At 40.1% G+C, this 15,387-nt stretch overlaps 1 protein-coding gene across 1 annotated transcript in view; it reads right to left on the bottom strand.

The window, feature by feature from the left end:
* The window catches only part of ksr1b (kinase suppressor of ras 1b), a 33,528-nt gene extending 18,964 nt beyond the window's left edge, over window positions 1–14,564 (bottom strand). The window contains exon 1 of the mRNA XM_037072690.1: window positions 14,438–14,564. Within this exon, the coding sequence (XP_036928585.1) occupies window positions 14,438–14,440 (3 nt within the window). The 5' untranslated portion in view covers window positions 14,441–14,564. The remainder of the gene's footprint in view (window positions 1–14,437) is intronic.
* Window positions 14,565–15,387: the final 823 nt, after the last annotated feature.

Here is a 15,387-nt window from a genome sequence, read left to right as displayed (position 1 = left end):
AGATCACTGTGGTGAAGCAGAACCGCTGTCTCTGTTGTGAAAGCCGCTGACTCAGAGCTGAGAGGTAGTAAAAACAGGTTGGTTTAGCTCCCATGTTACTTTATGCTGTCAACAGGGTTCATTATATGAAGGCAAGTCAGCTCAGTTTATGTGCATTATTAACATTAAAAAAGCCTCTGCTCCTGGCGGTGTGTAAAGTGGACTGACCGGTAAACAAAACCTTACAAAGGCGCTTATTTAATTCACTTCAATCTACAGACACAATCAACACACATGCCATTTCTCAGTAACATTACCTAACCTGTGAGAAAGGGTCTGACACAGACAGACACATATTGACTGGCTGGGTCTCACGGTTTACCATTTCCATCCTCTCTGTGGATGACCTAAAACCACAGATCTTTTCTTCACTGCCCTTCATTACATTTAGGACATTGAGCAGACACTTTTGTTCAGAGCGACATACAACAAGTACATTTGTCACAAGACAGAACCCACAACATATCACCATCCATAAAGTAAAAAATATAGAACAGAAACGATTGGCAAGCTGCTATTCATCAAGGATGCCTTAAGTGCACGAGTGCTATGATGAAAGTGATAAAGATAAGAATATACAAGTGCATATCCATTTTTAGGGGGCCAAGCCAGAGGGGCCCGAGCCGGTCATCCTTTTACGACCAGCGGTGCTAAGAACCCTATTGTAATTGTAAGGATTTTTATTTTTCTCCGGCTAAAAGTGGCACTAAAAATATTGGAAGTTTATATCTCTTGAACAGCTACACCGATTTTTTTTTTAATTTGGTCGGTATGATGTAGGGCCAATCCTGACGCCATATCTTGAAGGTGGTCATGACTGGTCAATGTGGGTGTGGCTTAGTACAACAAATCCTAATTGACACACATTCAGCCTTTTGCACTTCCAGTGCACTTCCCATTACAGTGAATACCACGGCTCAGACATTGGCCTGTGTCCTCACTTTTTCCCCGAGCCCATCATCCTTTGGGGCAAACTTCCGTGGGCTCTGCAGACTGCGGGATCCGAGTCGCGTGGGGGGCTTGAGCCCCGTTCATAACTGCTTGCAGTTCTAGTTATTTTCATTTTTCTCTGGCTGAAAGTGGTGCTGCAGGCTAAACCTTGCAAGGGAGGGTGGTGCCATTTGGATTGTTGGTCCCCAGATTCCCTGAATGGAGCTGAATCACTTTGCGACTGGCCCCGCCCACTTCCGCCTAGAAAGTTTGTTCGCTAAATCACAAAAACTGGAAAAACTACTTTTTCGAACTCCTCCTTGGGATTTTGTTCGATCTGCCTGAAACTTGGCAAGTATACTCTTCAGCTGGACCTGATCTAAAGTTATCAAAGAATTTTGCACAGTCAAAAAAATGTGCAAATTATTAACAAACAAATTGCTGTAGCTAGCTATGAAAATGTAAACTGTTTGATATCTCGGTCAAACTAAATGCTATTAACACCAAATTCTAAATCCTTGGTTGCCATGACACTGGGAAGGGATGAGCCAAAATTGGTGAATTTTGGCCACTAGGGGGTGCTAAAAAGATGGGAAGTTTATATCTCTTGAACGGCCGACTGATTTTTACGAAATTTGGTCGGTATGATGTAGGGCCAATCCTGACGCCATATCTTGAAGGTGGTCATGACTGGTCAATGTGGGCGTGGCTTAGTTCAACAAATCCAAATCAGCACACATTCAGCCTTTTGCACTTCCAGTGCACTTCCCATTACAGTGAATACCACGGCTCAGACATTGGCCTGTGTCCTCACTTTTGCCCCGAGCCAATCATCCTTTGGGGCCAACTTCTGTGGGCTCTGCGGTGCATGGGGTCCGAGTCGCACAGGGGGGCTTGGCCCCCGTTTATAACTGCTTGTAGTTCTAGTTTGGTTTTCTTTTTGTTGGGGGCATGGGATGGACTCGTGGTCTTGAGTCTTTTGCAGAAGAAGGAGACTGATTCCTTGGTGAAGTTATTAAAATCATAACCTTTGGGATGTTTTATTGTTTGACGTGAAAAATGCAATACAATGACTTTTAGGCATGTCACTACCAGCAGTTCTCAATCTGTCTCTAGTGTTTGTTTGCATCCAAAAGGAAGGAAAAAAAGACTGACCTGTGGATGATCTCATCTATACAGATCACAAGCTGGTATTCATTGGTTGTTAGCCCTAATAAGACTGACCAACACTTAACATTACACTTTATTTTAAAAATCTTCACGTCTCACTTGTTTCTGACATCTTCTATACCACTGTACAATCTTAAAAAACAGGGTATTGATCAGGGCTGTGATAAAAAAAATGGCAATACAGCAATATATCATGATATTTATTTGTGTGATATACTGCATCGATTTCCAGCTCCAAAGATTGATATTTTGAAGGAAAAAAATGTTTTAAACAGATTATGAAATACAACCTCCGTTCCTATAGGAGTCGCAGCATGACCGGTTGCCTCGAATTGGCGGGTGCCATTTCTGGCAGAGTGAGAAATGGAAGCAGCATGTCAACTGATGGTATTAGAGCGGCACCTTCAAAATACAAAGCTGATGTGTGGGTGCAATTTGGTTTCAAAAACAAACCAGGGAGCATGGACTTGGATAAAGCAAATGCAGTTTGCAAGTTCTGTCACGCTGCCATAGATTTTTCAGGTAACACAACCACCCTGTGAACTCACCTTGTCAGACACCATGCAAATACAAAAGCATTACTACAGCAACCAAAACCTGTCGACGCGAGACAAACTACGCTGAACAGAAACGGACTTTCATCTACCTCATCTCGAGGACCAAAGTTTACAGAGTCGGCGGTGCATATTATTTGTCACAATTTGCACCTCTATAATGTGATTGAAAACACTGGCTTCAGGTACATGATAAACACCATGGAGCCACGCTATGTGACCCCGACTCACAAACAAATTACAGAGGTAGCTGTGCCCAGGATATATGAAGAGGTGGAGCAAATAGTAAAAACATCTCTTTTCTCAGCAGAAAGAATGGTGGCTGGAAGTCGAGGGCCACTGAGTCTTATGTTACGATCACATCGTACCACATCGATGAGAAAACTGATTTCTTATGTTTTGCAGACAGGGGAAAATGCATGAGAGCCATACTGGCAGTAACATCACTGACCTGTTGAAATGTGCATTGGAGGAATGGGACATAAAAAGTATATGTGGTTCAAGAATGTAAATTAGGGTGCACTCAGAAGATTAGGCTTCATCAGAACAGAGACTGAACAAAGAACATACAGGCTCGGCCATGTGTTACGCGAATGTAGTAATATATTACGGAAGTATTATTAGTAACGCATTATTTTACTCTGTTACTGCTACAAGTAATACATTAATGTAACGCGTTGCTTTTGTAAACCTTCTTTTTGAGCTGTAATTGTCATGCTTTACTGAGACCAGTAATGTCACTAGTTTAAAGTGTATTGATTCATCACCAGACCTCTTCACACCACATCTCTTTTGCGCTTTGCGCTGCTGCACCTATATGAATCAAAGTAAGAGGGAGTCCATTCACCCAAGACTGATTGCTAGACACTGGTTTTTGCACTTGTGCTAGTAAAATAGAGCAGTAGGTATGTTTCAACCGAAAAGGAAAACTATTCCTCATGGCCCAGTAGAAGGGAAGTGAACTGCTTCTATCCCAACTGTACAACTGCATAACACAAGAGACACACAACACACAATCCAGAGCTGAGCACAACAAATTAGGTGTTTGTGTGCGTGTGTAATATTTCCTTGTGTTGATAGGGTAGTCAGTGGTAGAGTTTACGATTTGAGTTCCACATGCTCATGTGCAAAGTACCATTCACAAGTTCACAGATTTCTTTTTTTTTTTTTAATCAATTTCACTTACCATCATGACAGCTTTAGTCTGAAAAAATCTATTTCTGAGACATACTCATTATTGCCCTGTGATTTAATTAATAACACATTTTCATTTAAGCTTGACTATTCTCCATTCTGAGCAACAAATTTCATGCTTATTTTGTCTCTTTTCCATTGCTATTTACAATTTTGTTTTCACAAATGTTTTCAGCTAGACCATCTCCATTTCAGCTTTTGCATTCTAAATGATGCTTTTTTGATTTACTCGGCCAACATTTTCAGATTATCAATTTACATTTTAAGAGTGCTTTTCAATATATTCTACAAACTCCATCTCTCAACGAATGACCTCTGATGTAGGCTAACCCTTAAAGGCACACAGTGAGTCTGTGTGGACTTGTGCATGCCCTAGACTCGTGGAGACTGGTATCGGAACGGAACTGGAGCGAAATGGAACCATCGCACTGGCCTTTGGATTAAAAGCCGCTCTGCGCTCCGACTATATTTCGCACACTCCGCTCTGCTCAGCTCACATGCCCTGGTTGCCGCAACACTTGCTTGACACCATCTGAACCAAATATGTTTATCTTGGTCTCATGACCTTCCACCCCTTCAACCTCTGCAGCAATGCTGGCAGCACTCATACTTGTATTTTCCAAAGACAACGTCTAGATATGATGCTGAGCACGTGCACTTCTTTAGTCAAACATGGCGAGGCCTGTTCCGAGTGGAACCTTTCCTGTTAAACCACTGTATGGTCTTGGCCACCGTGCTGCAGCTCAGTTTCAGGGTGCTGGTAATCTTCTTACAGCCTAGGCCACCTTTATGTGGAACAACAATTCTCTCTTTCAGATCCTCAGTATTCTTTGCCATGAGGTGCCATGTTGAACTTCCAGTGACCAGTATGAGAGAGTGTGAGAGCGATAACACCAAATCTAACACACCCCATTCTCACCTGAGACCTTGTAACAGTAACAACACCAGGGACACCGGGGAGGGAAAATGGCTAATTTGGCCCAATTTGGACATTTTCACTTAGGGGTGTACTCACTTTTGTTGCCAGCGGTTTAGACATTAATGGGGACAGTAAATTTACGCTGTTATACAAGCTGTACACTGACTAATTCACACTGTAGCAAAGTGTCATTTCTTCAGTGTTGTCCCATGAAAAGATATGATAACTTAAAGCTGCAAGCAGCTATGAATGGGCCCTCACAGTCCATGCGTGACGGGGCATGCTGCTGTTGGAGCATGGCATTATTGCCTGATTATTGTGTACGTATCTCTTAATTGTCCATGTTTGGGAAAGTGCAGGAAGGGGTTAAATGACATTTCCTGTGTCCAACATGAAGCGCTGTGACTATGACTGTATGTGTGTTCAGGGCTGGACTCTGAACATGTGAATTTTGGTCCAGATAGGAATGAGGAATTTGGTCCGTTATGATTTGTTGGCCTGCTCCTGCCGATACTAAATGCACACTCCATTAAACTCTCTGCAATCTACATAAAAACAAAATGGACTACAGGTGAAAAATCTGTAAACAAATTTGTGGTCAGTTGTGTTTTGATTATTGATTGTTGGCGAGGCTGTCGAAGGGTGTGCTCACACTTAGCTGCATATCATCTTGTAGCGTATGATATGGAGGAAAAAACCTATAAATGTCATGTAAATAGGATGTTTGTCTGAATTCCTGTGTCCAGTAGGTGGCACTATGGATATGACACAGTATTGATGCATGGAGGTATTGAGGGTGACATCGTATACATGTGTGATAAATTTGGTGTACAATTTGTGTGAAAATTGTATGGTGAAGTTATAGGGACTTGATGCTTTATGGCAAAGCATGAAAATGGATGGCACCATGACACCCACTATGTTTGTCGTAGGCTTTTGATAACTTTTCATGTTCAAGTTTTGAGGATGAAACTGAGTGAATTGGAAGTCTGTGGTGTTCAATCTGTAGGAGGAGTTTGTTAACGTACAAGGCATGGAAATGGATCAAAATGGGGGTGAAATGGAAAGTTTGAATCAAAATGGCTGATTCCTGTTGGAGTGACAGTTTGCCAAAACCCACATTCCTCGATTATAGCCCCACCTACTGGTGATTTATAACGTTTTTCGCCAGATGTGACCTATATTCCAAGTTTGGTGAGTTTTGGGGTATGTCCAGGAAGTGAAAAATGCCATCATTTGTGACCAAAAAGTCGTCACTACAAAAATGATTATGAGAGGTATTTAACCAGTATTTTCAATCAATGCATATTCTATCATAATCTATCATCTATCATCATGTTTATCTAAAATGTAGACACACGCAAGAGCATACATTTAAAACAGCATACATTAAAGGGATAGTTCGTGTTTTTTGGACTGGGGTCATATAAAGTACATCTCTATAGTCGATCTGTTTCCTACAGTAATCACCAATCAGCGCAGTCTCAATTTGGAGAAGTAGAGAGCCGCTCCAGCCCAGATGCTCAGCTTTGTACTGCAGTGAACAGGGTCCAGAGAAAAAGAGAAATAAACCACCTTAAACAAGGCTCACCTTAAACAGTTCAAGTTACAGTTTGCTTTACATCGCCGTCAGACCTGCCTTTCTTTTGGCACTACATTTTCGCAACCGTAGAACCTCTGTATCCCAGCAACATGGCTAACACTAAAGACTGCAGCGGCTGGCAGCAGCACCCGCTTTTGTTTCTGCGAAGTCAAGTCGCAGAGTTTGTTGTTAAGTTTGTAGTCATTACTGTTGGCTAGACATTCAAAAACCATCCATGTCAAAAGTCGATAAAAAATCATTTTTAAAAAAGTTTTAAAAAATACCGATAATTGTACAGTTTGCCCAGAATCTTAACGGTACCCTGGTACCGACCCAATTAGGAGCCAGTACCAAAAAGTACCGGTCCTCGGTATACATCCCTACATATGATCCTCCTCTCTAAGTGGTGAGGTATCGATCGGGTTTTGTTGGAGATGTCTCAAGCAGCAAATCTTGCAGGGGTCTGCAAAATCTCAAAAAAGTCAAAGAAGTCATGGATAAAATAAACAGACAAACAAAAAATTTTTTCCAAGAAACTCTTTTAGACACGGACTGTAAAGTTATTTGAAGGAGGTGGCAGGGTAGTGAATTCACATCATTCTCACCCAGGACAAGAGGTGTAATGACTCCCATTCATAAATCAGTCCCTTTTCAAGTGAAAAATATAAGACAGAAAAGTGAAGATATTTAATTGTCCAAGGTCTTGTATTTTCAAAAAATGTATATTTGGTAAACTTGTATGGCCCCAACACAGATAATTCTACATTTTCTGAAGATCTGTTTCTCACACTCGCAACATTTGTAGGACAATACATGACAGCGACGATTTTAACGGTGAATTAAACCCTAGTATAGATAGATCCACAGGACTAGATCAGACGCATAACAAATGTCGAGCAGTTATACACCGTGTCATTAAAAAATTGAGACTGCTGGGTGTATGGAGAGAATTGAAACCCCATGATACAGCCTACACTTTTTAACACATTTAAGACATTTTCGAGAATTTGTTATTTATTTAATTTCTGCAGAATTATGGTCCAAAATTCATGACTGTTTCCATGACAATATTGTCATCGCTCAGTTGTATGTAGACGAAAATCTGACTAAACACCCACCTAGATGGCATTTTCAGCATAAATGTTTACAAGATACATGACATACATGACTTCTTTGAAATTAATATTATGGAAATGCATCATGTATGAGGTGGGAATCATGTAGAGTTTTTCTGGGCATATTATTAGCTATACAGGCTCAAAGTATAAAAAATGTTCATTAGGAGAGACAACAATTGGAATGTAACATTAAAATTCTCCAGGAAAAGGTTTATAAGGAAAGTAATCCACAACTGGAAAATGACTGAATTATTCTGAGAGCTGAATATGATAAATTGTCTGCCTTCCAGGCAGCATCTAGTCTTTTGCGTTTAAAGCAATCATTCTGTGATCAAGGTGATTTATCAGGTAAATTAGTGGCATGACAGATAAAACTTTTACAGACTAAAACATCAATTACATCCATTATATTCAATGACAAAGTCATTAGTCTAGTGGAAATTTCTTCGACCCAGAAATGGTGTTTCCTATAAACTTTTATGACTGAAATGTAATCTATAGGCCTAGTGGATGAAATTCAACTTGGTTGCTAAGAGTTGCATGTTGGGCATTTCATAATTAGCATAATTAGCTAATTAAGGGGAGACACTACAGGTGAAGAATAGGGACATTTTCTTAACTAATGTATATTACCATGAAACATATGTATTGTATAAGAAATCTATAGAAGGGTGGAGGAGGGGAAATCTATAGAAGGGTGGGGGAGGGGGGTTATGAAACATTTGGCGCTTTGGGACTTCTGGATATCACAAACATGGACTTAGACTCTTAGATCACCTTTCAAAGTTAACTAGAAGCAAAATTATAGCCATTTTCAGTTTCTCACGTTTAAGGGGAAACATGGCAGGCAAAACGTTGTTTTTATGCACTGCTCAATTTTGAGATTTTGGGTTATTTTGCTTCCATAACAAGTCTTCTTTCAGACTAGTGGAAAGAAAACATCCAAAATTCACATTTAGGTGTTAATTTTACTTCACTTTGTCTATTTTCTTCTATGGATTTCTAATACAATACATATGTTTAAAGGTCGTTTTCTCAAAATGAGTTTTTTCTCATACTCCTATCTATATTCTGAAGGTTTTAATAGAGGGGGTTGCTCATATATCATTCATAGCCTGATTTAGAGAACATTTTACTCCTAAAACCGGGCGAAAATTGTGAAGTTTCATGGTGATATATAGTAGTTAAAAAAATGTCCCTAGTGTGGGTGTGGGTCATATAGGGGTTTCCAGTAGACTACATAGTGAACCCTATTGAAATTATTGATGCATTTAGAGACTACCATGAATAATAAAAAAATGAAATTAATTTACAAAATCGAAATAATGTTTTAGATGTATTACCCATAATTATCTCAAATGAACATAAAGACGATCTAGATTTGGAAACCAGCGAAAAAGAAATTGGATATGTCATTGATAATACTGAATCCAGCAAAAAGTCACATCCAGTCAATTTATATGAACATTTTGCAAAGACGTTGCTGACCCCTAATTTTCGGAATGATCCAAGAAGAATTTAAAAAAGGTAGTCTTTAATTGTTTAACTACCAAAACCAATGACTTTATCTATTCAGTGTTTTAGAAAAATTTGGGTGTGGAAACGGTTTCCAAAAGTGGGAAACAGTTTTTCCAAAAAAATTTAACAAAAAGAAATATTTCAAAACCAATAAAAATCAGGGGAGGCCGCAGGCAAGGTTGTCCATTGTCACTATTAGTATTTACGATGGCAACCAAACTGTTCACAATAGCAGCAAGTTCTCACCCACACCTTAGTGGAATTAGAGTAGGCTCAATAGAGCACCAGGTATCTTTGCATGCTGACATTGTAAGTCCCATTTGAATACATTTATTTGAGCCCTGTTACAGCTAATCAAAAAAAAATGTTTTTTACTGCTTAATGCTGATGAAAGACAGAGTTCACATCAAGCCTAGACTGGAAGAGGAGGTTAAAGTGAACAATGAACCTTTATTGATAGAAATGGGTTAGGGTTAGAAACTAATGTATTGCCAAAATTACTTTTTTTGTTTCAAAATATTCCACTGCCACCTCCCCAGAGCCATTTTCAAAAATGCAGACAGTGTGGGTTTTATATGTAACAACAGAGGGACAAGACTTTGTTAGTCTTTACTGTATTTGCCATTTGATCGGGGGGGGGGAACTGTCCTCACTGGGCTGAAATGGAATCTCATAATTTTCACTTACCTCTTCCCTTATACTTATACTCACACAAAAAACCTATATAAACAAACTAAAAGCCCAATTGCAAATATTAAAAAGTATCTAAAAGGCCTAAACCTCACCCTAGCTCAATAATGGGGTAAGTTTGAGCCTCAAAAGGTTCACATCATTCCTGACAAATCACACCTTTCATGTCACATTGAATGGCTCCTTGTATAAACCCTGCTTTCTGGAAATTAATGTCCCTCAAGGTTCAGAATTAGGACTGCTTCTGTTTTCACTATACACTAAATCACTAGGCACTGCAATCACATCACAGAGATTCTCTTACCACTGTTATGCAGACGACAACTGTTCCTCTCTTTTTCCTCTGTAGCCCACGATTCTACACATTCTGAAAAGTTCTAGCAGGCACCTCTGCTTGGACAACTGCACATCACCTCAAGCTTAACCTTAGTAAAACTGAACACCTCTTCATCCCAGGGAGGTCCTGCCCTCGCATGGACCTGTCAGTCACTGTTGAGGACATCAAAGTATCACCTTGATCGACTGTAAGGAACCTGGGCGTAATCCTCGATGATGGACTATTCTGCATCCTCAACAATTGCTGTGGCCCAATCCCGCAGGTTTGCCTTCTACAACATCTGCAGGATCCGGTATTTCCTCACAAAGGATGAAACACAACTCCTGGTCGAAGTGCTGGTCATCTCCCACCTGGTCTACTGTAACTGTTGGACTGTTGGACTCCCAGCCTCAATGACTAAATCGTTGCAACGTATCCAGAACGCTGCAGTGTGCCTCGTTTTCAATCTACCCAAATTCTCCTGTGTGAACCCCTTCCTCTGTGACCTCCACTGGCTTCCTGTTGTGGACCGCATCCAATTTGAAAATGATGGTGCTGACCTTCAAGGCTGCAATGGAAGTGCCCCAATCTACCTCAGACCACATGCCCCAGCATGAGCACTTCGCTCTACTACATCAGCTGGCTGGTTGGTACCACCATTGTTGAGCACAAAGTTGCGACACTTCTCTGTTCTGCTGCTTCAGTGGTGGAACGAACTTCCGACCAATGTCAGGACAGCAGAGTCATTTGCCGTCTTCCCCAAAAGACTCAAGACTCATTTGCTCACCTCAACCCTGCATAGCATGAATCCCTCCCTTTCGGATAGAGACTGCAATGTAGTATGTGGTAATGCTCATTTAATGTCACTAAATACACATCTTAAACTAATACAGTATAAATGGTTAATGCAGACCCACACCAATGTGACACCCGTGGATTTAAATCAATACAATGAAAACATACCAGACATGTGCACAAAATGTATGGAGACTACAGGAACATTGTTTCATGTATTTGTCACTGCAGAAGGATTCAAAAATTTTGGGAGGCGGTAGAGCTATAATAGAGGAGATAATTTCAAAACAAATCTTACTACACCCTAAGCCTTATCTGTTGGTCTTATATCCATTTATAGTTCTTTGGTTGCTTTGCATCAAGAAAAGTATTGGAAATCCATTCACAGACCAAGCACTGCTCAGCGAATAAGACAGATGTCATCAGGCATGCCATTAAAAGGGATAACATATATACACTGAAGGCCAAACAGCATGTATTTGAAAGTATATGGAGACTCTTCATTACTTTTGTTAAGGGGTTAGGGTGTGTTTTTTTTTACATGTGTATGTAAGTTTATACATAAAATATACTAAAATATTATACAAATATCTGTATATGGATGCATATGTTGGACAGGGAGGGCGCTAACTACTTAATCACTTTATTTTGGTTTATTTATTTACTTATTTTTGTATTTGCTTCTATTTTTCTCCCACCTATTGTTTTTCATATATTTACTTACTTGAAGCACATCTTTGTTACTTATGTTACAAAACAACGAAGCATTGCATAAACCAAAGATGGTTGTATTTTTGATATACTGTTTACTTAACAATAAAAATATTTGAAACATTGTATATGGATGCATATATGTACCTCATATATTACCCTCCCTCCTGTCCATACAGCAGTTACTGTATACAAGTAAGCTATGTGAGAATGTGATACAATTATGAAGTTGTATCTTTTGATGCTAGAAAATAAATAAAAACATTGTTGCCAACAAAAAAAAAAAAAACATATGCATTTGCATCATATCTTCTCAGCAAAACATGAAACACAGAAAAGGTGCAATCTACCCCAATGTTTTGAGGGTCAGTGATTACAATGACAGTATATACAACGTCATAAACTGCCCAGGTAAATAGTTAATGGCAAATTCAGTAATATTGTGAGAAGGAAATCACAGTATCTGAGAATCTAGGATCTGAGAACTTTGGCTTCAGCTGTTGTCTGTGCACCGTCACTGTTTAATTGTTCTTTGGTCATTCTTTTTCTTTGTGTCTCTTCTGATCCTGCCCCAGCATCAGCCATTTCCACAAAATATGACATCAAAAACTTGAATTCTCCTAAGCAAATTCTCCTGCTTCCCTTAATGAACTACACAATGTAAAAACTTTGCTGGGGAAATCAGACCCATGATAGGCATTAAGAATAACTATACTTGAGCCATACTTGAAGTTGAAGCTGCTAGGAGAGCTGCCAGGGACATTTCAAATATACTAGAATTACCACATTGTGGCATTATGCCTATCTGCATCAGTCAAGTTGCTGTTCCTATTAATTAAGGGTAGTCCGATTGATTGGACACCGACCATTACTGGCCAATAAGCATTGTCTTTAAAGCATGATCAGAAGAGCCGATAAACACACAAGACAGTTTGTCTTTGCCATACTCAGACACACCACAGGACTATGCTGCTCAGTGGCTGCTAACAGACACAGCTAACTAGCTCTCCTCCTGTCAATATCAATATGGACTTTCAGTTTGGTTTAACCAGTAGAACATATTTTCCAGGTTCTGCCAGTAACCCTTTTGTGACTGAGGTTAAAAATGGACCAGTAGTGTGTAACAGTTATCATAATGTTAGGTCTCATGCTGAGGAGCCAGACAGTGCCTGTAACTAGGGCTGACACACTGCTGTGAAGAGAGGTAACAGCGTGAGAAGTAGCTCTGTTGTGGTCATTGTAGTCAGTTTAATTTATCCTTTTGGATTGTCTGTTCATAACAAGCACATATTCTGTCATTCCAAGTGGGGGGATGATTTAGCACTACTTCCTTCAAGCCCTGCAGCCTGACAGCTAACAACTAATGGAGTGAACAGCTGACTGATCTAACAGCTGCTGGAGCAAATAGAACGAGCAACGAGCTCACAGTATATACATGTGCTAAAGTACTTCACCTGAGTACAGTTTGGAGTTGCAGACACTTTACAACAATGTATACTTATCAATCTGTCAGAGATTAAATTAACTTGTTACAAGGCAGCTGAGACTCCTAAATTCTGTTCCCTATCCATCTTTTCTTACTGCTCCTTTTATGGTTAACAGATAACTTTTCATTTTGTTTAAAACCACTTTCTCTAAATCCATGTCAAATAAACATTATTATTATTTATTATTATTATTATTATTATTATTATTATTATTATTATTATTATTAGTAGTAGTAGTAGTAGTAGTAGTAGTAGTCGTAGTAGTAGTAGTAGTATCTTCCTCTGTATTCCAGGCTGCTCTCTTTGCCTCTTTATTTTCGTCAAGCGTTTCTCATCAGTAGGTATCAGAACAGGAGGATCCTGTTCTCTGCACATTCTCCAAGCAGTTCTCTGTCCTGATAGGATAAACTGGGTAGGGATACCAGATTTGTTTTTCTGCATGATTGGCGGGGGGGGGGAGTTTCTTTGGGTTTGTGACCCCATGTCAGTGGGTTTGTCAGTGTAACAGTGATTGCTGCGGGAATAAAAGCTATTTATAACTTATTCTAATAAAAACAATCTATCAGTTACAGCAGCAATTAATGGCAATTCTACTGCTATAAAATAGGTGACCAGAATGGGCTGATACTGTTTCAGGCATTCTGTGGTCAGTCTCAAAGGTTGTGATTGGAGCACCCTTATCTTATTTGAGAGCCTTCATTTAATATAAAGTGAATGTTATTTTGTTTTCTGGTAATGAAAATGGTGCACCATTTACTCCCCTCCATAAAAGTTAAAAGGTGGCAAAGAAAAGTTTTAAAGACTTTACACTTCACAAAGCTGACGCATACCGATACCTAGGCAGTGCCTGGGCATGCCTCAGCTGCCTGTGTTTACAAGTGACGAAAGCCCGAGAAGAGAAGAGGGAAAGAGGAGGAAACACTGACAGAAAGACAGGACAGTGACTGAGTAGGAAAGAAAAACGGTCTTATAACCTCATGAAGGTAAATCACGCCAAACTCTGAAGCTAATTACTGGTTTCCCATACATGTACGTCAACAAACAAACACATTTCTGATTAAACAGTAAAGCACACAGACTGGAGGAGAGGGGTAGAGTCCACACGAACAGGCACGTGGGTTTGAAAATATGCCTCCACCTAACAGGCAAATAAAAATCTGTCCCGAAAATAACCACTGCCAATAATCACACACAAGACATAAACAGCTGAACAAACAGAATACACACACATCAAAACTGACAACACGTATTTTATCTGGCTTAAACAGCAGCAATATTTCACAAATGAGCTGTTCTCCAACAGCACAACTGGCAGACAAGCTAATGAAGGAAACACCTTTGTAACCCCTATCACAAGTTACATATGCTAAAAGCTGGCAGACAGATAAAGTAGCTATTTTGTGCTGTACATTACCATGTGGTTGACGGTATCCACTGCACATTAAAGCCCCTGTTCTTCGAATCCAGGCACTGATATGGAATAATCCGTGAGCACGGCAGGCTGCTGGGAAACACACTGACAGAGAGCCAACAAATCTTCCCCGAGCTGTTATCACACTCCCTGGTCCCCCACCTCCACCCCCACCCCCTCTCCTTTCAGCAGGGCTTTCCAGATAGCCAGTCAGCCAGTCTGTTTTCTTGTCATGCCAAAGCTGTATATCAGCTCACCAGTGGCACCTCACTCCCTCTGGGCAAAATCATGTTCATTCCAGTTTCATTTTCATTTAGTTAGTTTCTAATGAGTTGTTTTCATACTGACGTGAAGAGTGCTTTGTTTTATGAGTAGGGCCCCTTGAGCAAACTTGTTTCCTTCCTGATTTTGTTTTATTATCCGAGCCACTTGGAATTATCACCGTCATAAGCTTTGAAACTGCTGCTGTAATTACCCTCTTCACATTTCCGGAAGCTAAAGTTTCTCAGTGCACATATCTAATCTGTGCACCCCACCCTAGCTTGCAAGAAATCCTCCACTTCCTCTGCATGCCTGCATGTCTTTTTTCCCCACAGTACCATTCCCCTGCGCTTCCAAAAGCCATGCTATATAAGACATAGATGTAGTGAGAGGGCAAGAAGGGAGGGGACAAAGAGGAAGTGTGAGGGCGATTGTTGTTAGCTGCTAAGGTAACACTCTGTTAATGTAGCGTTAAGTACGCTACTGAGCTAATGCCAATCAAAGCCCAGGTTCAGCATTCGTTTGTCTCACTTTGTTGTTGCACTCTCCAGCACTTTTCCAGTACTGTTCTGTCAAAATAAAAAACTATGGACATTGTTCGAGGGCAGCGCAAGATTCAATCATGATAGCCAACATATATATTAAAAAACAGACACATAGTCATTGCTGCATGTGATTAACACTAAACGTTT

The sequence above is a fragment of the Acanthopagrus latus genome, chromosome 2 (genome assembly GCF_904848185.1).
Source record: "Acanthopagrus latus isolate v.2019 chromosome 2, fAcaLat1.1, whole genome shotgun sequence".
Taxonomy (NCBI): domain Eukaryota; kingdom Metazoa; phylum Chordata; class Actinopteri; order Spariformes; family Sparidae; genus Acanthopagrus; species Acanthopagrus latus.
Note: the sequence above shows the minus strand (reverse complement) of the source record. Positions and strands in the feature narration are given on the sequence as shown.